This window comes from Pleurodeles waltl, chromosome 6 (genome assembly GCF_031143425.1).
Source record: "Pleurodeles waltl isolate 20211129_DDA chromosome 6, aPleWal1.hap1.20221129, whole genome shotgun sequence".
In the NCBI taxonomy this organism is placed as follows: Eukaryota; Metazoa; Chordata; class Amphibia; order Caudata; family Salamandridae; genus Pleurodeles; species Pleurodeles waltl.
The window spans coordinates 1545041595-1545066025 of NC_090445.1; the positions used below are offsets into that span (position 1 = coordinate 1545041595).

At 44.7% G+C, this 24431-nt stretch overlaps 1 protein-coding gene across 15 annotated transcripts in view; it reads left to right on the forward strand.

The window, feature by feature from the left end:
• KIF1B (kinesin family member 1B) overlaps positions 1-24431 on the forward strand; it is a 1289105-nt gene that overhangs the window by 282518 nt on the left and 982156 nt on the right. For 7 of the 15 annotated variants that reach the window (XM_069241187.1, XM_069241189.1, XM_069241193.1 and 4 more), the window contains 2 exons: positions 6743-6885; positions 15243-15376. In XM_069241187.1, the coding sequence (XP_069097288.1) occupies positions 6743-6885; positions 15243-15376 (277 nt within the window). Of the gene's footprint in view, positions 1-6742; positions 6886-13076; positions 13119-15164; positions 15377-24431 lie in introns of all 15 variants that reach the window. The other 8 variants (XM_069241181.1, XM_069241184.1, XM_069241191.1 and 5 more) reach the window with 2 other exon arrangements.

Below are 24431 nucleotides of genomic sequence, written 5' to 3' on the forward strand. Positions count from 1 at the left end.
GTGGTGCCCTTTATAGGTGTCCGCAATGTCATATCCGGGACGAACGATGTCGACGATGCCACATGGAGCTGATCGACGTCTGTTACCGGTGTGCAGGGGTACTGCTCACAAAAAATCTTCTGGATCTAATCTGAAGCCTGGGGCAATTCAAAGATAAGGAATCTGCGGCTAGAAATTGTCTCTACCAGATAAGACTTTACCAAAGGTAAGTAACTTGTTCATTGGTTCACTTTGGCCAATTCTATGTACAGTCTGATACAGTCAGAGTAATTAACTGCTTTAGTTTTGCTATGGGCGACATTGTAGTAGAGGAGCATTAATTCTCTCTCAGCTTTCTTGAGGGACTGATTTGCCAGTTGTGGGTCAGTGAAAATGTAGGCTTTACCTTTTACAGAGACTCTCAAACAGGCTTGGCACTCAAGACTCAAGATTAAAGCTCTAAAGCTTCTTCTTGACTATTGCAACCATACAGTGAACCTCCTGCACTATGAAACTGAAATCCAGATAGAATGAAGTTGAGGATCCCTGATAATGCAAGTCTTTTTTCTCCACTCAACTGTCATACAGGGTCCCTGTCTCTTTAATTGCATACTTGTGCGGTGATGGGTTATGACAGAACTCCAGAGACAGTCCTCAGCACCATGAGTTATGGGGATTGTCATCTATGGTCCCCTTTGCAGGTGTCAGTTAGTTACTTGCACAGCAGCAGGACAGCAACGCCTGTCACCCGAGGTAGTGCAGCACCTCATCCACTTATGTGACCCACAGCTGCCCCGCTAGTCACGTCTGGAGATTATTTCCCTATTGGCCTAAAGCATCTCTTCACATGGCTGGGCCACCTGAGTAGACTCTATCACTGCACTGCCCCCACCCCTACCACCCAATTGTGGGTGATGGCGCCCACCTCGAGGTCAAAAGGACCAGCATGGCAAATAGGTCTGCGTTCTATGGGTAGTTGGCTCCAAAGGCACACCGACTGACCCCGGGAGAAGGAAAGTTCTCAATCACTGCAGGGCCCGTTCTCCCCTGACTTGGAGGCTTACCTTGTAGCTGCCAACCACATCTCTTCAGTGACCCACAGATGATAGGCTTCGCTCTGCCTTGTGACCACCTCGAAGCCCTCAACTGGCAGGTGTTACTGGTGAGATTAACTAAGGATGCTTAATGGATTAGTTGGATGTTTTCGAGTGCCTTGTTAAATGGTGGCCATATTGTTAAATGGTGGCCTACTCTGCGCCCCCCATTCCCTCACCATGCCAATTAAGGCCCTCATTATGATCATGGCGGTTCGGCCCGCCATGCCGGCAGTGGCGGCTGAAGCCGCCAGCCGGCATGGCGGGCCGAACCGCCAAATATTGTACATGGTGACAGGCGGCAGCCGTCACCCACCGCCAGGCTCCCGCAGTCAGGCAGTCTGGCGGTGGGATGAAACACCATCTGCCAGGGTAGCTGCGCTACCCTACGGATAATGTATCATTTCCCACCAGCCTTTTCCTGACGAACATTTTTTAACGGACGAAAGTAAAATTCGGCCTAGTAAAGCCAAATAGGCCTTTAACAGGGCCATCAGTAATATTTAATGTGATGTTAAGTTCAATTTTAGGGGCAATCCAGGGCCTAACAATGACCAAACCATTCTGGTGTTTCCACTGGGGAGTAGATTGCCTATGACTTCAGTGACAATTTTGATGAAGAGAAGTGGAATAACAAGCAATTGTCATCACAGCAATGCCTGACACTCAAGGTACCTAACCACTGGTATTCCTATACATTCAGGAGACTGACGCCAAAAAGAGGTCAGTCAATGTCTGCTTGGCTGAAATCACTCGTTGGGTAAAGACCAACTGTCTAAAGCAGAACTCAGACAAGATCTAAATCGTGATAGTTGGGACGAATACTTCACAGTGGGACTCAACCTGGTGGCCAAAAGAGCTAGGACTGACTCCCATCCCCACCTTCCACACCAAGAACCTCAGGATCATCATCAACAGCAAACTTGAAATGACCGCCCAAGACACTGTTGTCACTACTTCATGCTTCCATACTCTAAAGATGCTCATGAAGATATTCAAATGGCTTAAGCAGTACCTCTGTGCAACGGTAAGTGGCGTTGTTCGACTCCACATCTGCGTCATCTGCTCTGAAGTGATGTCACGATGCCTAGATATATAGGGACCTCCCCGGGAACTCTTACTTAAGTACCTTTTGTTTGATGCTAACAGCGTGAACCCGAAAAGCTTCCTCAGTCACTGTTTGACCAGCTCTTTTTACTTTTTGTGAACATATTTGATCTTTGCTCCCAGTGTGCATATAGAGCATTATGTCCCCTGTGAAACCCTCAGGATTTAAACCTTGTGGGGATTGTCACAGGTAAAGATCTTTGTCCAACACACCAACTGGGTTGTCTCTGGTGCCTGGGGTCGGGCTACAATCCGAAGGCCTGCATTGAGTGAAGTAATGCACCTGAAGCTGGTTTGCGAGTGGGTGATAAAGCTCCTGGTGGCGCAGCAAAAAAAGGCACTGTGCCGCTTCCTATTGCATTCTTGTTCCTGCGGACAAACTCAGAGCCCTGTCCCAGAGCTCTTCCTGCAGACAGTGGTCTTCTTGCTCCAAGACCTTCTCGTCGAAGTCAGGTAAGTCAAAAAAGCACAAGAAGTTGTTGACTTCACCTTCTCACCACTGGACTTTGAGGCCCCCATCTCCACCAGCTCCACCACAACTGGCATCAGGGCTTACTCCGCTCCCCCATGTTTCCTGGCGCTGGAATGATGCCTGCTCCACTTAAATAATTTTATGATGCTATGCACACCATTTGTGAGCCTTAGACTCCCTCTGGAGCGCCTTTTTGTCCCATGGAGCAAAGAGGTGCCTCCCCTGGGGTGCTTTTGGCGGGTTTGCCCTGGATGCCAGTTGGACTCTCTGGATCCAGCTCTGGCTGACTCCTCTATGGGTGCTTTCATGCACCCCTGTTCTGCTCTTCCCCGTGCCGTCCTGGGCGCCACCACTGCTGAGCCGATTATCATCCCTAATGCCGTCCCGGTGCCACACTGGCACCACTTGACATCGACGCTGGTGCCGTCTAGGCCTTAACAGCCCCTTGAGTTTCCCACTGAACCTTACCTACTTCATCCTTTTTTGTTGCTAAAGTTGCTCATCCTTTTGTGTTGCTAAAGTTGCCCTTAGATGGAAGGGTATGCCCTGACGAGGGTCCCGTGCTCACTGGATTCAAGCTAGCCTGGCTGATAAAAGGTGATACCCTGAAACCCGTTCCAGGATGGTTGTTTCAGGTCCAGGGAGGACCTGGCTCAGCAGTTTGGGCTGGATTGTTCCCATGTTCTCATGAGGAACAGGGTCACAACTGATTTGCATATGGCTCGGTTCAAGCTGGGGTGGCATGGTGAGCAAAAGAAGGATGGATTAAACCCAGATCTGTGACTGGGGGTGAGTGTTTGCATTGTTCAGCACTCCGTCCATCATCCTTTTGTGTTGCTAAAGGACTCCTTCGGAAAGCTTTTTTCTTCCATCAGCCTTGCTGTGCGGTCGGTAAACACCTCATGCCTCTTGGGCCAATATTTCTATACTTTGTGGGATTCATTTGCACAGCTACTTCCCTTGCCCAAAGAAAGACGTTCCATCCTCAACCAAGACCTGGCAGATGGCAGGATTGTAGCAAAGTTTGCCATCTGGTGCATGTTGGACACCGTGGAATCCCTGGTTAGAGCCATGGCTTCTACAGTCGTGCTGCGTGGCCATGCCTGGTTAAGTTTTTCTGAGATCTCAAGAAATGTAGTCTGCATTGATTGACATGCCCTTTGATGGCTGCCTTCTATTTGGTGATAAGGCCAATGTGGTGCTCAAGCACTTTCACAAGAGCAGCATCACTGCCATATCCCTTGACCTTTCCCTCTTGACGCATCTGCAACAGCAGCCCTCTCTTCCCTACTGCGATGGGGAAAATTTGGGTGGCCTCAGTTCTAGCCATACCCCATCCAGCAGCCTGCCCAGCCCTTTCGACGATAGGGTCGCAGACCCTGATATGACACTGGAGCCAGTCCCAGCGTAGTGTCCAGGTTTCCGCCCTTCTGGCTGCCGTGGTCTCAAAACCCTTTTAGCATGCCCTCCAGCTTGCCTCCCAGGCTCATTTTGCTGAGTTGTTTCTAAATGGGCAGGACACAGCCAAGCCGATCTTGCAGGCAGGCTTAGAAACTGCAGACTCAGTGCATTCAGCGTCTTTGTCATAACTCAGCTCTTGAATGCTTTAAACAGCAGTGGGTTACAGCTCACTCTCTAATTGGCTTTCCTTCCATTCCAATTTCACAGGCCGTACCCTATGTTTTGTGGATATTCCATTTGTTTGCCATTTTGCCAGCATCAGCCCTCCCAGCCAGTCCAACAGCGACTGAATCAACTTTTCTGGCAGTACAGATCCAGAGGACAACAAGGTTCTCACCAACCTTCTTCTATCTCCTCCCCTGCTCCACCCTCCATATGGCTTTATTTTAGTGTCAGGGGAAAGCTTTTAGTCTTTGTGAGGGAGAATATCACACTACTTGAAGGCTCAGCAAATCACCATGATGGAAATTGGGTCATTCCCATTATAGAAAAGGGTTATGTTTTTCCTATCTAGAAGTTTCTTTCCCTCATGCCTCCTGTCCTCTCTGCCTAGTTAGGCGAACACATTATATTCTGCAACAGGGTATCTGCTACAGGAAGTCATGACTCTCATGAGCGAAGATGCCTTGGAACTAGTCTTGGAATAAGAGGTTGGATGGGAATGCTACTTCTGGTATTTTTTTGTGCCTAAGAAAGCCGGCGGGCTTCATCACATTCTTGACAGCTGAATCTTCAGTGCATTTCTCCACAAGGAGAAATTCAAGATGCTTTTCCTCACACAGGGCATATTAGCTCTGGAACAAGGAGACTACGGTGTTCCTCATTTTGCAGGATGAATATTTTCACATACCGATCCTTTTTTCACATGTGGTATCTTTGCTTCAAGGTAGACTCAACGTATTACCAATTAACAGTCCTCCTGTTCCAATTGACATTTGCACCTGAAGTTTCTACAAACTGGAAGGCGGCACTTCTTTTCAGAATGGGTATTTCCATGTACTCTTATAATCTGTAGCTGGTGTTGGGCCATTCGACTGCGACGGTAACCCTGCTTTTGACTTGCAGTTTTCTATCAACTTACCTAAATCTCACACATACCCCTTGCTGCTTTGTCTTTTTGTCAGTGTGGAGTTGGGCATGATATCTTTCTGTGTTTTCCGTCACTCCTGTGGATTCTTAACATTCAGAATATGATCCTCCTAGCCCCAACAATCCTTCACTAGCTGGGCTGTCTGCCTTCTTGTAACCTCTGATCACTCACTCTTGTTAACAAATGAATGCCTTTCCTCTGCGTTTCCACAGTCAGTGGATTCTAAACTTAGGCACACTGGCAGACAACCTGGAAGTAACAAAAGCTCATCAGTGCTGGACAGTAGCTGAAGAATCCCAATTGAGGAAAACTCTTGTGCACTCCATGAACAGGGTGATGGTTGCCTCCACTCTAGGGTGAGGTGCAAATCTAGATGATCACGAGATCAGAGAACGTAGTTCTCCAACGCAGTTGAGGTGCCAGATCATTCTGCTCTAACCGCAGGCGATGCACTTGGTGGTGAAGGAATACTTGCCATGCATTTGTGATCATTTCCTCCAATTAGTGATGGAAAATAAAACTGCTGTGGGGTATGCCAACAAAGTGGGCAGTGTAGTTAGCATGCTTTCTTCAGACCGATGCTGAGGTAATGGGCTCAGGCTCATGAAATCTAAATGGGTGTCATTCACTTGGCAGGTTCCCTAAATGCGTGAGTCACCAACCTTAGTGGTTGTACACTTTATGACCACAAGCAGCACCTACATTTGGAGGCGGTTCAATCCATCTTTGCTATTAGGGGAAATGCTCCTGTCACCTCTTTGTCACTTGTGAAAATGCTCACTGCCTGCTGTTTTGCATTCTCCAGTTTCCATTGCAGGGAACTCTTAGGTATACATTGCTTCAGAGCTGGGTTTTCCCCTATATTATGCATTCTTTCCTGTTCTTTGCATCCTGAAGAACTTGCAGCAGGATCAGGCACCATGTGTTTGATTGAAAAGGATATGGTATAAAGAGCTGTTATTAAGGAAGAAACCATCTAAGAAACTAAAAGGGCTGTATTTTTTAATGTTGTGTAGCAGTTCCTAAATATTAAATATTTATCTAGCCAGACTTTCCAACCTGACAATTGGGATTAAGCTGGGATTACTCGAAGAATGTTAACCTGTAAAAGATGTCACTGCAGGAGAAATCCAATGACAGATAAGTATAATTTGCTTGTGTAGTGGAGCAGCTGAAAACCTCTGTTACAGCGCTAATGACTGAATCTAGAGCATTTGATATAGGCTATCTAAGGTCGAGGGATGAAGAAACAAAATACAGTTCATTACAAAAGGATTTTGTTGGGATGTGAAGAGAAGCAGGCTCCTATTTTATTGTATTGTCCCATTCTTAGCTTCATCACTTTTGACTTACCGTATCCAATTTTTAGTCCGTTTTGTGTTTCCACTGCATGTTCAAATGTTTGCTTCCTCTGATCACATCACACATGTAAACACGTATTGTGGCCAGCTGTGATTGTGTGGGTGTTGAGATATTTCCACTGCTCTGTTATCCCCATTTTTTGGCAGTTTATTTTAATATATTGAGCTGCACTTTCAGGTATGCTGACCGTGCAAAACAGATAAAATGCAATGCCATCATCAATGAGGATCCCAATGCCAAGCTGGTGCGAGAACTGAAAGAGGAAGTGACACGACTAAAAGATCTGCTTCGAGCACAAGGCCTGGGTGATATTCTTGACAGTAAGTGATGTGTTACTGTATGATGCTGGTGCACAAGTGGCCTGGCTGAAACAGAAAATAGGGCTGGGCATAAAAATAAAATTGGGCCACATTTGCACATCGGGCAGTTTTGAACTTGTATAGCTGTTTTGCAGGGTATGAGAGACTGCATGCATTTGTGTTTGCTGCAGGCAGTTTTGTGGTAATATCAAGGAAATCAGAAAAAAACGGTCCACCAGTACATAAATCAGGCCGACAAACAGCCAAAAATTGGTCCCCACACTGACCTGTCAGACCTATCCTTCTGGCACTGAAGTTTTGCCATATGATCCTGTCCTACCCTGTTGCCCTAGGATTGAAAAGGCTGTAGGACTGCTGAATCGTGGCTAAATTTTGTAGTAGTTATGAAGACAGATAATTGCTCAATTCTTGTTACAGGCATTTTGCTTTCATGTGCATATTATATGATGGTAGTTAGATGATGAATGGAATACGTTTTAAACCATTTATGGTAATCAAGCTCAAGAAATGCAGGTCTGTATGACTGCAGTAAGTGGGTGAAACTAATATGTTCAGCCTCCAACCGTCTCTGCGAGGACCTCATTTTCCACCTGCTTAGAAGAGCTCTGGGAACTTCTCATGTTCTATCTCACAAAAGCACTAAGCTTGTCTTCACCTTACTTGAAGGCTGTTGCTATGTATTCTTGTGCCTTTGTTCAATGCATCTTGCCTTTCTTACCATTGTCCTGACCTGCATTCATTGCAAGATTCCAGTCAAAATGAATATTGAAGTCATCTTAGAACTGGTTACGTCTTTTCCAGTTTAGTAGATTCACCTTCAGTTCCAAGATATTAACTCAGTCCAGGTGAAAGTTTTCTAACATAGGGACACAGTGCACCTCTTTCTATCACAAGAAAGGTTAATTTGATTTCAGGAAAAGGTATAAGATATCCATTATGGAATATGTTAACAGCAACATAGTTCTTGTCTTATCTGCCTGTATTGATCACATGCTCAGCACAATCCTGCTATCAAGTGGTCTTTTTATTTTTGATATACTCACATGCTGAGAATTGTGATTCCTCATGGTGTTGAGGTAGACAGATTGTTGACCACAGGGTTTGGAATTAAATTCAGGGTGACAAATGAAAGGATGTGTTCTCTATCACCTCTCCATCCTCTCCCCTGAAAGAGACATTCTCATTTGACCTGGTTTTCAGAAAACCCCTCCAATTCAGGCCGAACCCTAAATGACAGTGGTAAAAGGAGTCTTTCAGTGCTCTCTATGGAAAGTACAGTGTCTGGGGACTTGCTGATCACAGTTGTAGGTTACAGAGCTCGAGAAGAGCATCAGAAATAAGCAGTTTGAAGTGAGTTTTTGTCTTGATGCATTGTGGGCTTCTGGGAGAAGTCAATATCTTAGGATCGAAAAACAACATGCAAACGTCCGTACTCATCATGAGATGGCAGAAGTGTGCTGAGCATGAGAATCTACAGCACCACAAGCTACTAATTCTTAATTACAGGATAACATTTTCCTTACTTAACATACATCCCGATATAAAGGCACATTTTTGTAAGAGACCCAATTAAACTACAGTTGACATTGTGGAAATTGTATTAAACTGAAAATCAAAAGAACAGTAGTAGATATGCAGTACAGCCTTGCTTAGTGAGAAACTATCTTTTTAAGATCCATCCTCCATAATCCTGCTGCCCCAGAGTGCACAGTTTGGGTGGTTGACCGTCAGTTCATTTTTTCACTCTTCCATTTGTGGAGTCCTGGACTTTGGACTCTGCCTCCCTGTGCCCACTATTGACTATATCTGATTAGGGTTAAGCTACATTTGATACCAGCCAGCATGTCTTCTTATCTTGACAACCTTATTTTCTCTTTTTGGTGAATTTGTTTTGATTGGACAGTTGTGCTATGCAGCCACCTTCCCATTGATTTTGAAGAGTCCATCATGTGAGAGTAAAGATTTGAAAAGGATCTGCATAAACTTTGCATAATGGCGTCCTGAGTGCCGCAAAGTGGAGACAAGCACAATCTGTCAAATGCCCAAGAAGACATTAAAGCTGGGAAAGTAATTTACCTGAAATGTACTACATTAAGAACTTGCTGTCTCTTTCTGAAACATCTCAGTGGAAGGAGAAGCCTAGAACGTCTCCACTTCAGCAATTCCAGAAACCACTCATCTTGGACTGTTCCAAAGAAAACCCCCGAAAAAGCTACAAAGAGTATCCTGGTCATTGTGGTTGATGTTGACTTGAGGTGCTAGATGACGACTAAGATGACCAGAACACATCTACTCAGTTTAATATTGAAAATGCTCACTCGATGTTGAGATACTCAGTGCAGAAGGTTCTGTTAACATAATTTCCTCCCTCGCCCGCCCCCTAAGCCTCATTTAGAGTCTAAAGGGAAAAGGTATTTCCACTTTATGCTGCCAAGAGAGTCACTGGTAGAAGTTCAGGCGTCTAAACCTACACATGGGATAACTCCTTTGAAGAGTTGGGGTACATCTGTTCAAAATGGATGATCTAGGAAGCAGCATACTTTTCTTTCATGCTTCCCACAGGAGAGGCACCAAATGAAATGTTTCATTTCAGGCAAAAAGTGGATAAGCAGTAGGACTGCCAAGAAAACCTAGGGCGCCCTGAATAGATGCATCAAGTTCTGCATACTCTCTAAAATCTCCTGAGATCACCTTGAAGAGTGCCCATAGTGGATGATATTTTGACCTTTTAACTGGCTCAGCAAAGAAATGCAATACATTATTTATCTGTTAAAATCTTTCCCTATTCTCTGATTTTTGCCATACCTCTTACTGAGCTTTATCAACACCTATGCAACCAACATGAACTTTATTTTATACTACCTGTTTTGCTGTACTTCAAACTGAGAGAAGACAAAATGAAAGGAATGTCAAGAATTCAGCATTCTTAGTCTGAGTAATAGATTTATTAAGGCACTTCGAAAAGGTTCATACAGGAAAAGGATAATGTGAACATTTATGTCAAATGCAGCAACACAAGTGCGCTTCTAAAAATAATCCCAGCAATAAAATATTAATGATCATAGAAACAAGCAAAGAAAATACACTACTTCAACCATGGATAGTATATCAATATATAGTGATTATATATTCATGCACAACCCAAAGCTAAAAATAAATATTAAAAATGCATCAACATGAGGCTTGACATAGACATCATCTCCTCGCTAGCATCAAGTCATGAACCCAAAAAACACAGTGGGATCAGGGCAAGGCGTGCCCTCCCAGAAATGAGTTCTGCCTAATCCTGGTCGTCAAGCTTCCCCATAATATACTTTAAAGAAGCTGGAGAGGAGAATTCTAGAAACTCCCCCTCTCATACAGTAAGTTGTAATTCAAACACTGGTTGTACCAGGTCAGTGTTGAAATAGCATGTTTAGAGATTGGCCACATCCCAGGGTGCGCTTCCAAGACTGAACTGTTCCCTGCTGTACCATAAACATTCTGCATCCTTATCTCTCCCTCACTCCTCCGTGTTATGTCCCAACCTTGGTGAGAAAGAGTGAGAGAAGCAAGAAACATGTTGCCTAAGTTTTGCGTAGAAAAATACCTGCACCACAAATATGACAGTGTTTGAAGCTCAGCTAAGCACAAAATGGAGTCAGTGGTCAAGATGGCAACATGTTAAATACAGATAGCATTACACACCCATCAGCAGCATAGGTCAAAAGACCTAGGTAGCTTAAAAAACAGACCTCCTGAACTAGGTGTTTGTGTGTGTATCAGTTAATTTCCACCTTTGGGTTTCGTAATGCCGTAAACAGTTAAAAACATTGCTGTCTTCTATATTATCAGCCGTTCTGATGGACAAGGAAACCTGAAAAAGAAGTTCTCGGGTTGAGAAAAGTGGTGATATGCTGGCCACCACAATGAAGGCAGCACACTCATAAGTGCCTCTTGAACATTACAGCTGTGATGTTATGGCAAACTGCTCTGTGGCTCATTGTATAGTCACCTAAGGAAAAAGGAAGAAACGTCACGATGGTAGCAAATTTAATAATTATGTTTTTAAATCCGTTTCTAACACTCATGACAAATGTGGTTAGAATCCTACCCTGAGTGGCTACCTCTAGTTAGACATTTTGCCAGCATTCTCCCATTACTTTTTGTGGGTTTAATGTAACTCCCTCGGTGAATAAGGGTATGCCCAGATATGGGTCCCCTTGTTCACTGTGCCACTGAAACCAACCTGCACCCGACTGACGGGGCTCGATCACACCAACACCAGTCTTGAGTTGCTCATGTTCTGGTTAAGAGAAAATCTAGCTTGGCAATTCGTACTATACTTTTCTTATTGGAGCAGGACCGATGTTGATTTGCATATGACTGGGTCTAATTTGAGGTGGCATGGTGGTCAAAAGAATGATGGGTTGGAATGCTACCTGCAGTGATTGCCATTGGTTAGGCCATTTGTAAGCATTTCTACCATCACCTTTTGTGTCTTTGACTAAAGTTACCACCACCAGCAGGTTGATCAGCCCCACTGGCAGCATTACTTGCTAAACTTGTGGTGGCTTCATCAGAGCCTCTGCATAAGAGGACATTAAGACCTGGTCTAGAAACTAGTGCCCATTTTAGTTATTTACACTGCTCGATTTTCATGTCGGTTGAAACTATAGACTCCCAGTGTTCTTTTCTAATGTTCAGCTTTAGGAGAGCTCACATTGTCCACAGTAGATGCCAGAGAGCTTCTGTGTTTTGCCAATAGAGGATTGATGGATTCAGATAAATAAAATGTCTTTCTTCGATAATGCTCAAAGTTGAAGGAAAAGCTGCCATCAGACAAACCTTTTGAAAGAGTGTAATGGCTTTAACTTCTGTGGTTGTCCTAGCCATTACTTAATACTTTGTCATCTTTCTTTTCAAAGAAGAATGTTCTCACCGAACACCTATGTTAATAGCTCAGCTTCTGAATATCAAAGGTAAACTAATAAAATACATCAATCAGGCTCATACGAGTACGTTTGTTTACATTAGGAGGTTTCCTGATTATCCAGATAACTGAGGATTCGAAAGAGCTGCCGTCTCCACCTTAAAAAGTAACTTGCCAGTTATGAATGGCCTAAGTGCCTAATCGTATTGTGAACAATAGCAAGATAAAAAAAGGTTTCAACTGCTCTGCCTATTACTTGAATGTCTCAGAATTATAGTGGAAGTGTTTTAGAGATACTTCGATTATTTATAATGTACCCTTATAAATAAAAAGCTGCACAGTGGAATATAGTTTAAAATGTGGTCAGAAGTTAGATCTGAATGTGATCAGATCACTTGTGATTCCCACACAACACAAGCTAGAGTTATAGTAACAATGTACGACTTTCGTATTAATTCATTGACGTTTGGAGTGTAATAATTGTAACCTTTCAATTACTTCAGAAGGCAAAACTGTGAATGTCCACTGTGCAGTCAAACGAAAGGTGAAAGTAAGGGGCAGAGCTGTTCCTGTATCTGATGCTCTTTTATCTCAGCTCCTGAAAGAGTGGATGGATTATTTATAGAATGAAATTCTGAATAGTTCATTTTTCAGGAGTTTCCTGAAGTGCATGCTCTTGGGTTCCAAATCCACAGTTTGGAGCATTGTAATTCAGTATTTGTTTTCTGCTTGAAAGTTACCTGTGGATAACAGAGGTTTCTTGCTGGCATGTACCATCACAGACCTGTTAAAACTGATATTGACCTTCGCAGACTATCAGTGTTGAACGAGAGAGTTGAGGTTTGAACGAAAGAGTTGAAGATGGTGAAAAAGGATAAGATAGCTGATGAAAAAAGGTCTTGCTTTCTGATTTATGCCACGATTCCTAACGATATTATAAAGCCAGTCATTATTTTCTAGTCATGTTTCTGGCTCATTTTAGACGAGAAGGCACCCACAGCAGAACTGTTGGCCTCTTCCTGTAATGTGTAAAAAAGCTGCAGAGACGTATTGCATCTTTTTTGCAAATGTTTTCAAGAGTTAAGTTTCTGGAACCTTGTTTCTCAGGGGTTGCAATTTATGCTTAAAACAGTTCTGCTAAAAGTTCTTTCCTTTTTACTTAGCAACGAGTAGTATTAGGATGTTTTGTTTTAACTGGAAAGCGTGATTATGAAATGTTTTTCTGTCATTGACCTTGACCTGTCGTGCATATTGTATTTTCCCTCTTGCTTCCTGTCAGTTGATCCGCTGGGAGATGATTACAATGCAAATGAAAATAAATGTGTGTATAGTCTGTTAGTACTATATATCCTCCTTGCTTTACTGCCTGTGTCTGCATACCTTGAGATTGAACCCTGCATGTCAGCCATATTCCGGGGATGTTGACAGAGAGACAGGCAAAATTAAGTGTCTGCGATTCCTAGCCATCCACGGTTTACTCACTGAACTGGGAGGCCTGAAAGCAGCTAGGTGAAATCTGGGGTGGTGGCTGAAACGATATCCGCCTGTCTCTTCCTCTGTATTTGGATTACTTAAAGCCTTGTCCCTGCTTCATTCGTTCTGCTTGCAAGATTGAATAAGAGAGAATGTTTACCTCGGACAAATCTAGAGGTTCTTTTTCTCTTCTTCGCTTGTGAAATCCTGTCTCCTACTTATATCACGAAGAAGACATAAAGTGGTGGGGTGAAGAGCCATGCTAACTGCAAGAAGGTCCTCTGCTTATTTGCTCAAAAGGAAATTGTCACTTGGGTAGGCTTTGTGATTCAGTGACTTTCCTCTATAGAAGGTTGGGTGCAACACACTGCAAAATAATTTGAATACATCAGTTCATGTTAAATTAATAGAAATTATTTAGAACACAATTTCGGCAGTACTATGAGGGCCAGCAAATGTATTTATACTCCCAGCCTTAATAAAACTCATCTGAGCTTGGGAATCCCCCTTGTGTCAAATTCTACTTTTTCTCAATTAGAAATTCTCAGTGTTGTTGTTTGCACCTAACATGAGAGCAAGTTTTACCGCTTTTTACTCCTTCAAATGATTTTTGCATTTCTAGTTGGCTCTGTTGTTCAGCATCCTCTTTTTGATTTATTCTCCATTTACATGGACTGTTGCCAGAATTGGTGTGGTTGCATCATTTCTTATTGTACACATTTGAGATCACAGTAAAAAAAAAAAATACTAACATAAGAAGACCCTCCATATTCGTACCCCTTCTGCTCTCGACTTCCCAGTCATTGCCAGTGTGTGAACCACGCTCAGTAGAAGCTACAAAGATTTGTCACCTTTATGGTCAAACAATGTGCTGCTTGCTTTCTTGCATGAGGATTGCTGCCAGCTTAATTTTAGCAGTGTACGGGCAGGCCTACAGTGCTTAGGGCTGGGCAGTATATTTATCCTGGAGCTATCAGTGGTGAAATCATGCTGTGGGTAAAAGTGCTGTTTTACCAAAGTGTGTCTGGTTGCTTGGGAGGTTCTGGTGCAGTGTAAGGTGTGTTTCGCTGTTTCTGGCTAAATATGGCTGAAGTTCATATCTGCAGAGAACATGGTCTCCAGTTCTCCAGCAGCAATAAAACTCCAGTTTGCTTTATGTACACAAGGAGTGAAATATTAACCTGCATCATTAGAAGTGATCAGGTTGTAGTAATGCTTGGTCAGAAATATTCACTGTGCAAGTAAGCAGTGCAGCTTTGACCTATTCACTGGAAATATCAAGGAAAACTGTAGTTGAAATTGTATCCCCTCAGTCTGTCCCTATTCTCTTGTGTCTCCTAACATGCATGTTCCTTCTCACGCTTCCAATATCTGCTTTATTTGTTGTCTGCTACCATGGGCTTCTTGTATATCTCAATTCTTGTCCTTCTGTGTTTGATGATTATACTTTATTGGCACCAGATTGGAGCTTTTTTTGACTGGCTTGGCTGATCTGTTGTGAGCTGTTGGTAGATGAGCATTGTTAAATTGTGTCCTTGGGCTCACCAAAGGGAGGGGGTGGGGTGAGGTGGCAAGGATGAAGTTCTGAGGAATGGTATCTAAATTTCAGGGTCGAGTTGCATGTCTGATGCAATTTATTGACTTTTATGGGGGCAAACAGAGGAATGGTGCTGCAGGTGTTAGCCTCATTACTATTTCACTGTGTTTGAAATTTGCTCAGTTTCCCAACTGCTCCATTGTACCGCTCATGTTATTTCTGTTATCCTGCAGCATAGGCTTGTCTGTGTCTCTTCTCATGTTACTGTTTCCTTCGTGTCTTTGTCTTTTTTCTCTTCCTGGCTCCTTTGTTTGTCTGTGGCACTTTCCCTGTACCCCTCCTGTCTTCTTCTCCTAGATCTGAAAGATATTCTGAATAATAAGAATAGGTACTTGCTAGCATCAGAAAACCAACGGCCTGGCCCTCTCTCCACAGCATCCATGGGCTGCCTCACGGCCTCTTCATCGTCTGGCTCTCTTAATAGCCAAGTGGGCCTAGCAACTGTCACCAGCATTCAAGAGAGGATCATGTCCACACCTGGAGGAGAGGAAGCCATAGAGCGACTTAAGGTAAGAGCTGGCTATTATATGGTTATAGGGTAGTAAGGGAGGAGGGGGCACCTTCTTATGTTGCAGTGCATAAGTAGGTAGCGGAATACTCTTTCCAAAACACCTTTCATGAAATGCGCTATTAAGGTCTGTTTGTATGACAGATGATCGTGCCCTCAGCAAGTCAGGCTGCATGATTCACTTAACTCCCCTGCCATTGTCTTAGTTGATAAAATAATATGCCACCACTAAAACATTCAGACTTTTATTTTTGGGGTACTCGACATCAAGTATGGCGCCCATAACATTCAAAAACCTTTTCCTCTGTAGGTCATGCAATATGGCCTCAAGTGCATATTTTGCTGTAAAGCCACACTGATTTTCACTGCTTTGTTATTCATATCATTGAAACTCATGGTCCCACTGCACTCTTTGACTGTTAACTCGCACTTGAAACAGCAGCTGCTATCAACCTTATAGAGTTGTTGTTGCATGGCGTGAGAGGCAGGCTGTGATAACTCTCATTAGGCTTTCTCTCTATTCCTGCCATGAGCACACAGTGCAGCCTGTTCAATACAGACAATAAGAGTTCTGTCCTTGTACGGGTGTGCAAAAGAGCACAGCCTCACACTAACTCCCTCCCACCACAATAAGACAGTAAAGAAGGATGCACAGTTAGATCTGTCACCTCACTGACTGACACTGCTTCGCTCTTGAATAGATGGGTGGGGTGGGGGGGTGGGAGTCCCATTATAAGTGAGAGAGATGCATTCAGTGGCTTACCCTAGTTTATGCTCTCAATACGAATTGGGGGACTAAGGATGGCTAATATTAGTTATGCAATCTTCTATTGCTATGTGACACAGCAGGTATCTTTCTGAGAGGGAAAACGAAGCCAGATTTCATTTGAAAATCTATAATTAAATCTGCTTTAGTAACCATGGAAACTAAAGCTCCGTCTCTCACCACTTTACATCTCTTGACTGACAGAATGGGAGATGAGTTGCAAACAGAAACATAGAAGAGAATGAAGGTGTGAAGAATGTGTTCCTCTACACTCTGAAAGGAATACCCTTTGCATGAAATATTCCATTAGTAGACTTGGAGATAGAGTAGGAATACCACTCCCTTTAACGCTCAAAAAATATGTCCACTCCAGACTGAAAATAAAGAACTGTTTACCTGTAACATTATATGGATATGTCCAGGTTGAAGATGGACTTCTCCCTCTGCAGTGCAATGCTGTACTAGTGGACATTCAGATACAACAGCAGGCTATCTTGTGGCAACAGCCATTAATGGGTCCAGTCTAAAAATATGAAATGCTTTTGCCTGTATTCTTGGGTCTAGACTTGATACTTCCATTCTCTTTAAAACAAAGCAAGTGAGTCCAGACCACTTGATTGATTGGGTTCAGACTGGTACCAGAAAATCTGCTGCCCTCTAATATCCAATCAGGGTGTTCATGCCAAGAAGAGAAATCTCTTCTCCCTCTAAAAATATGTTAAAAGGTCCATTTTTAGATGGGACTCTTGGTGTGTTCTGTAACATTTCACTAGTAGACAAAGGGGGTCATTATGACCCTGGCGGAAGGCGGAGAAGCGGTGGTAAGACCGCCAACAGGCTGGCGGTCTTTTTTTTTTTTGTATTATGACCATGGCGGTTATCGCCATGGTCATCCGCCGCTTTTCCGTTCCGCCCACCAGAGCGGAGACGACCGCTGGGCTGGAGACCTGGGTCTCCAGCCCAGCGGCCGTCACTATACCGTCGGCGGTATTTGGACCTGGCTTACCGCCATGGATTTCATGCGGTTTGAAACCGCCATGAAATCCATGGCAGTGAGCACTATCAGTGCCAGGGAATTCCTTCCCTGACACTGACGGGGGTCTCCCCCCCCCCCCCCTGACTCCCACCCCTACCCCCCCACCACCCCTGCCACCCACCAAAGGTGGCAGGACCCCCCTCCCCACCCGACCCCCAACATAACATCACTCATACACACACGACACACACGCAGGCACCAGCAACACACATACACGCACACACACCGACATACATGCCAACATCCACACACACAGTCAGACACGCACACCCACATTCAAACATACACGCACACATCCATACAGACATACCAACAGACATACACGCACTCATTCCCAAACACACAACACCCCCGCAATCATACATGCACTCACACACCCCCTCTACATACACACACGCACACCCCCATGCACGCACACAACACACAACACCCCGCCACCCCCCCCCCTCCCCTCACGGACGATCGACTTAACTAGTCCGACGATCCTCTGGGAGGGGACGGGAGCCATGGAGGCTGCCCCGCCGACACCACACCGCCAACAGAACACCGCCACGGCGAATCACAGGACGTGATTCGCTGGGCGGTGTTCTGTTCGCGTGGCGGTGGAGGTGGAGCAACCTCCACTTTCCCGCCAGTATAGCTGTTGGCGGCTCTCCGTCCGTAAAAGGACGGAGAGCTGCCAACGGTCATAATAGGCCGAGCGGCAAACCGCCACCACTGGCGGCCTTCCGCACGGCGGTCCCTCTGCGGTCTTGGAAAAAGACCACCGAGGTCAAAATGACCCTCAACGTCTTTAGAGTGAGAATTACTCATTCTCCAGTACTTCAAGTGAAGTTCAGACCCTGGTGTAGAAGGCATTCTCCTTGTAACTTTCATAAGGCGTCCATGTTCTGATGCACAAACCATTTCACAATGTAATCTTTCATTACTATCTCCCTTCTCTAGAAAGGAAAGTCCCTCACGCCATAACCACTTGAAATGGGTACAAGCTGCAGTTGTAGTCCAAGCAAGGAACCTCTGCTTCGTAACTGAAGTATATCAACAACATTGGCCTACGAATGCATGGAATAAATAATCATATTTTGGGACAGCCTATAGGTTCTGAAAGGGTATTCAGTGATAGTTACAAAACTGAATTAGTCCCACTCATGCACAGAATTCTGACATCTATTTTTAAGATTTATATTTTTTGTATAAAGACATTTTTAAAAGTAAACGCAATACCTGAGTGCTAGATTAACAGAGCTTGATGTGATTTTTTTTTTTTTAATAGCCAGCAACGACAAGTGACATTTTGACATTCCTGCAGCCCCTATTACAAGTTTCTGCCCGCTGGCCCAGCGGGAAATAGTTCACAACATTGACGCTGGCTTGTAATTGAGCAGTGGCAAAGTTGTGGTACGTCAGGTGCAACAGCAGACAGTAAAAAGCACTATGGGGCTGTCCATGGGGGCCCGTGCACTGCCCATGCAGAGTACATGGGCAGTGCAGAGGCCCCCATGGTCCTCCGGCACCACGTCTCTGCCAGCTTTTACATGGTGGTGCAACTGCCATGTAAACGCTGGCGGAGAGGGTACTCGTAATCTGCCCTGGCGGATTAAGACCGTCTGCAACGCCAGTCCATTGGCCGATGAAAAATTGCCGGTGCTAACAGTCCGACCAGGGCACGTTTGCCAAGGTCATAATGTGGAGGCCGGACTGCTGCATTGGCAGCAGTCCAACCGCCACCACGAGTCTGGTGGTCCTAGGACCACCAGACCTTTAATGAGGGCCTGGATGTTCCACCTATGGAACTGCATTGCAACCAAAAAAAAACTGGTTAGGACATGAACGCAACCAAAGAGCACCAATCAAAGGACCGTTGTATCAACTCTCTGCATCTTTTCAGGAACATTCACATTCAGGTTGGTATGAGAATGACTTAGAGTATGACTTAGTTGTTCGGGGGTCAAAAACATACAAGTTCCAGGGAGGTGTGGCTGTAAATACACATGCTTTGCATACTCCTGCAATCTAGTGATGGGTCCAGATGTGAGAAAGTTGATTTTCTTAAGAAGAAGTGTTTTGAGTCACAAGGTAGAATGACTCCTCTTCTTGGTGATATGGGCATCAACTCCATTGTTAGATTGTTTTCTTTCTGCTGTTGGGTTCGGACGTAATCCGGATCTCTACTGCTATGGTGCTGTTTGGTTCATGCTCACCTCACTGGTATTGTTTTCGATTGTGTATTCCATCTTGTGTATTGAGATGCAAAAAACTTTCACTTATCAAATCACCGAGCTTCAACCTCAGCCCTAAAGGACCTCACCCTTCGGAGTCTACTTTCAGTGTACACCAGGTTCACCGAACTGCCACACTAAATACTCCCGGACTGATTTCCATCTGGTCTGTAACCTGTTTGTCACCAGAACACAGGGTGGAGGATTGCGAGGCCTGCGGACCTTTCCATTCCAAAAAGACTGTTAACGACTGTCTGGCACGTCGACGTGAGATGCAGCGGAGCAGTATTGAAGTCACTTCTGACATCAAGATGTTGAAGGAGAGGAGGAAGAACTCGCAGCGCTCTCCGTTGAGGGCAGTTCTGGCTCTGAACTCGAAATGGAGATGTTGTACATGTTGCCGGCTCAACATTCCCTGAGCACGTTAGCCCCTCTCCCTCCGCCTCATCTCGACCAACCTAAGAGACACCCGGTTCCTACTGAAAAAAGGTCCTTGGACCACCACTGCATTCGGGCCATGGTCGGCACAGAAAGATTGATTTGGACACCCCACCCTCGGGCACGGCGCCAAACACAAGGTGAAATCGTCTACCTCTGTACAGAGTCAAACTTTGATACGAGTCAAACTTGGGTACTGACTCGACCAGCCACAGCTTTGGCTCCAACCGGACTGTCCGTGCAGAAACAAAACCACACTTCTGTTCCAAAACTTTTGAAACCAGCTTTAAAGTCTGATCCGTGCAAGCCTGTGAAACTTATTCTCCACAAATTACAAGAAAAACTGGATGCGCACCAAAAACAGATAAACATCCAGCCCCTCATGTTGCGCATTCTTGCCAAAGCTTCGGTTCCGACTCCACCACCATGGAAGAGACAACGCCCCTTCGAGGAGGCTATTGACATACCTGTCCCGGCCAGACAGAAGAAGGCGACACACAAGGCCATCCGTCCTTTACCTCCTCCAACACCATCTCCATCTCCACCACCTCCAACCCCCTCCCGCCACCACAGTCACCTTCTTCTGCACAATCACATGGAGATTCTTTAGACATAACACCTCAAAGGTCTCCTTGCTCATGGATATGGGGCAGAGGATGGCACTTTTGATACACTACCACCCTCAGCCTACCCTTGGACCACATATCATGTAGACCCTCCTGGGGAAACTGATCAAGACCTGTACCTATCTCATCCTTCTCCTCCTGATGATTCCACAGTGTCCCAGTAGCTCATTGGTAGAGCCCCTGCTTTTCACCAGGTTGAGCTACACAGGGACCGATGGAAGAGATCTTCCTTTTTGAAACTCTCTCTCTCCACACATTGACCCCCCCAATACCTCCCTATGCTTACGGGTATGTTACATCATACAGGAGACATTTTTAATTACTCCAGTAATGGAACTTTCATAGATTCACATGCTTGAATCATTCCCCGTTGTCAAGATGGGAGTCCCCGATGTATTATAATATAAATGTAGTGATAACTAAAGTATGTAAAGGCCTAAGGCCTGCCACCTTAGTAGCCTATCATTGTCAATTTGAGGAAAAATACCCAAACCAGGCTTCAGCCTATCAGGCTGCTCTTCCTTCTAGAACATTCCTGTGAGAAGCTCCAGTCTCTCAGATTTTCTACCGCACGTCGTGCTAGGGAGTCTCCATTGAGCTCTGCTCAGTCACAACTTTCAGAAATCAATTCTGGTACTTTTTTCTCCTTAAAATCTTGCTCTTACCAGTTAAAGGCTTCCAAGCCTTTTTTATGGTCTGCTGTAGACCTAATTTCTGTATCAATCGCCATGTCTGAAAAAGAGAGGAAAAGTCTCTTCAGAGCCTGCAAGACCTGTGGAAAGAAAAGGCTTCACTCTGAGGACCCCCATAAAGACTGCATATATTGCCTTTATCCAGTCCATTCTGCTAAGGATTGTAAGGTATGCATTCTTAAGGACCGGAAGGGCAGGCTGCTCATTTGGCTCCAGAAATTAAAAACTAGGAAACATCCTGTTTCTGGTTCTGACAGTGAGGATTTGTCTACATCCTCCAGAAAAAAACTAAAAAAAGGGGCCAGATCACCTCAATTTGGTCATATGGAGGACCAGCCTTAAAAAGCTTTAAAAAAGACTAAACATGGGTCTTGCAAAGCTCACAGCCCTTCAAGTTCTCCCCACAGGAGGTCTGCATCCTCCCATTTCTGAACCGCCTGCACCACCTCCAGTGACTAAACATTCTTTCAAGAAGCCATCTGTCAAACCGACTATGACATTGTCAATGAAATCACCGACGACTACAGCATCAAAGAAGGTGTGCACGGCATTGTCGACGACCTCTTTAATGACGACGTTCTATACAGCATGCAGTACTTCCAATGTGCACACGACGACGACACCCTCTGTCAGGTCGTCAACACTAAAAAAATAACCATCTCCTCACGTCCGTCGACAAATCCGATGATGAAACCATCGTCGTTGATAACACCCTTACCGCCGATGACCACTCTGTCGACGAGAGTCACACAGTCAATACTGCCAGCAACGTCGACACCAGCATCGACGATAACGTCGACGACGAAGATTGTAGAGAAACACGGAAAATTGAAACCCCTGACACCTTTGCACACTTACCCCAGTAAAGTGTCACCTTTAATTCCAGCGCATCTTTTGGAATAGGATGACACGTAGAGTGTCGGGACTTAGACGACGACAACCTTTATGATCCTCAATCCTTTTATTCTCCTGAGGATCAGTATTCGTACCTGGAACAAATGTTCCCTATGCCAGGTTCCCTTATTTCAGATTTGCAATTAAGTCTGGCAGACCATAAGAAGAGACTTCCACCAGTCGACTCTGAAGACCAGCAGGCATCCATACCTTCATCGGTGCCACCTCCCTCCACACCTGTTAGATCGCAGGTATTGCCATTGGATGTACCCGGCATACACCTCTCTCTGTTCCACCACAAGAACGGTTAACATCTGATGATCACAGAGAAGAGGGGGAGTTGCCAGATGCTGTTGTAAACTGGGATGACTATCAAATACCTTCTCCATCTTCGCCTTCCCCCAGTCCTAGTAGACTCTCCACCAGGTGACATTGGGGGATTCCACAATTTATTGGAGCAGGCAGCAAAGAGATTTGCACTACCTCTGCATACAAAGCAGATGGACTGCTTTCTTTATGACTTTAAGGAACCCTTTAAAAAAAAGTGTGAGATCGATGCCCATAGTTGACTACATATGCCACGAGGGTCTGAAGGTAATGAAAAATCCTGCTACTGTTAACACGGTCTTGACCCGCTTGGATAAAAAATGTAAGGCGCCAGATGATGCCCCAGCGTGCCTAACTGGACACCCCAAGCCGGACTCTGTTATCACTAAGGCAGCACAGCACAGATCTAGAAGTCCTTCAGCTCGAATTTCTGCTCCACCTGATAAGGAAGTAAGAAGGCTCGATAATATAGGAAAGCGCTTCTCCTGGATGTCCTCTCTTACGGTAATGGTGTCAAACTCATTGGCTGTAATAGGCAGATACAACAGGCAGCTATGGGCAGACATTGCTCCTTACCTAGACCAACCTCCAGAGCATTAAAAAGCAGAAGCAATCAAGATACTACAGGAAGGGGAAAGGACTTCTGCTGAAGTCATCAACTGTACAGTGGATATTGCTACCACAGCTATTCGTCAGCTGGCAGGGGCAGCTGTTTCAAGAAGGCAGAGCTGCCTTTGTGCGACTTCTTTTAGGCCTGAAGTGCAAAACAAAATTCTCGATTTACCTTTTGATGGAGAAGACCTATTTGGGAAACATATTGATAATGCCCTGCAGGCTATAAGGACTGATAAGGACACTCCAAATTCCTTCGAACCCTGCAATTAAAAAAACAGCCCTTTCAGGGTGCCAAAGGAAGGGGATATCTGTCCTACAGTGGGGAATTTCAACAATCTAAATATCCATCTTCCTTCTCCACTTACCAATCCTTTCGTCCTCAATATCAACAGGCCACATATGTTAGAACCACGCAAAGAACAATAGCAGGACAACAAACAAGAGAACCAGGACACAGGCAATGACTTCTCTCTTACTCTGGCTACTTATCCTGCTTCAAATTCAATAATAGGAAGGAGGATCTCCCAATATTTTTACAATTGCCAAAAAGTCACCTTAGACCGATGGATATTAAACCTTCAGAAAGGAAGTCCGGACAATGCTCAAGAAAGGAGCTATAAAAAGAGTTCCTGGTCCAGACATAAACAAGGTGTTTTAGTCTTGTTTCTTCCTTGTCCAGAAGAAATGTAAAGATTGGCATCCAATCTTGGACCTAAGGGACCTGAATACTTAGATAAAGAAACAGTCATTCCGTATAATTACTTTACACAATATCCTTTCCCTTCTCAATCCAGGGGATTACATGTCCACCCTTGATCTTCAGGACGCATATTTCCATATTCCTCTACATCGATCGGCAGAAGATTCCTCAAATTCATAGTAGATGGAGAGCATTTCCAGTTCAAAGTTCTTCCTTTCGGCATGAAATTGGACCCCAGATGCCTAGCTCCAGTTGCAGCTTTCCTCAGCAAACCAGCTTTCTAACCCCTGAAAAGAAGGACCTTTCTGGGTGCAGTTCTAAACACATCCAACAGCAAGGCATCTCCCACAAAAAGGGATACAGAGAATACTAATTCCCTTAGCCAGACTGGTTAAAAAAAGAAAGTCTGTTTCAGTTCGCCTCTTTAAGTCACTACTATGGATGATGTCTTCCTGCATCCCACTTGTGCCATTCTGTCATCTCAGAATGCGTCCCCTTCAAGAGCAACTAGACATTTAGTGGACGCAGTCCAGCAGGTCTTTTGACAATGTAATCAAAATGACAAAATCCATGAGAACACACCTATCTTGGTGGACCCAGGAATCTCACCTGTCAGTGGGCCTCTCTTTCCTTCCTCAGCCAACCCCGTGGGTGATCACAACCGATGCATCTTTAGAAGGTTGGGGAGCCTTCCTTCAGGATTTATGATTCAGAGGCAGGTGGGAATCGCATCAAAAAGCTTT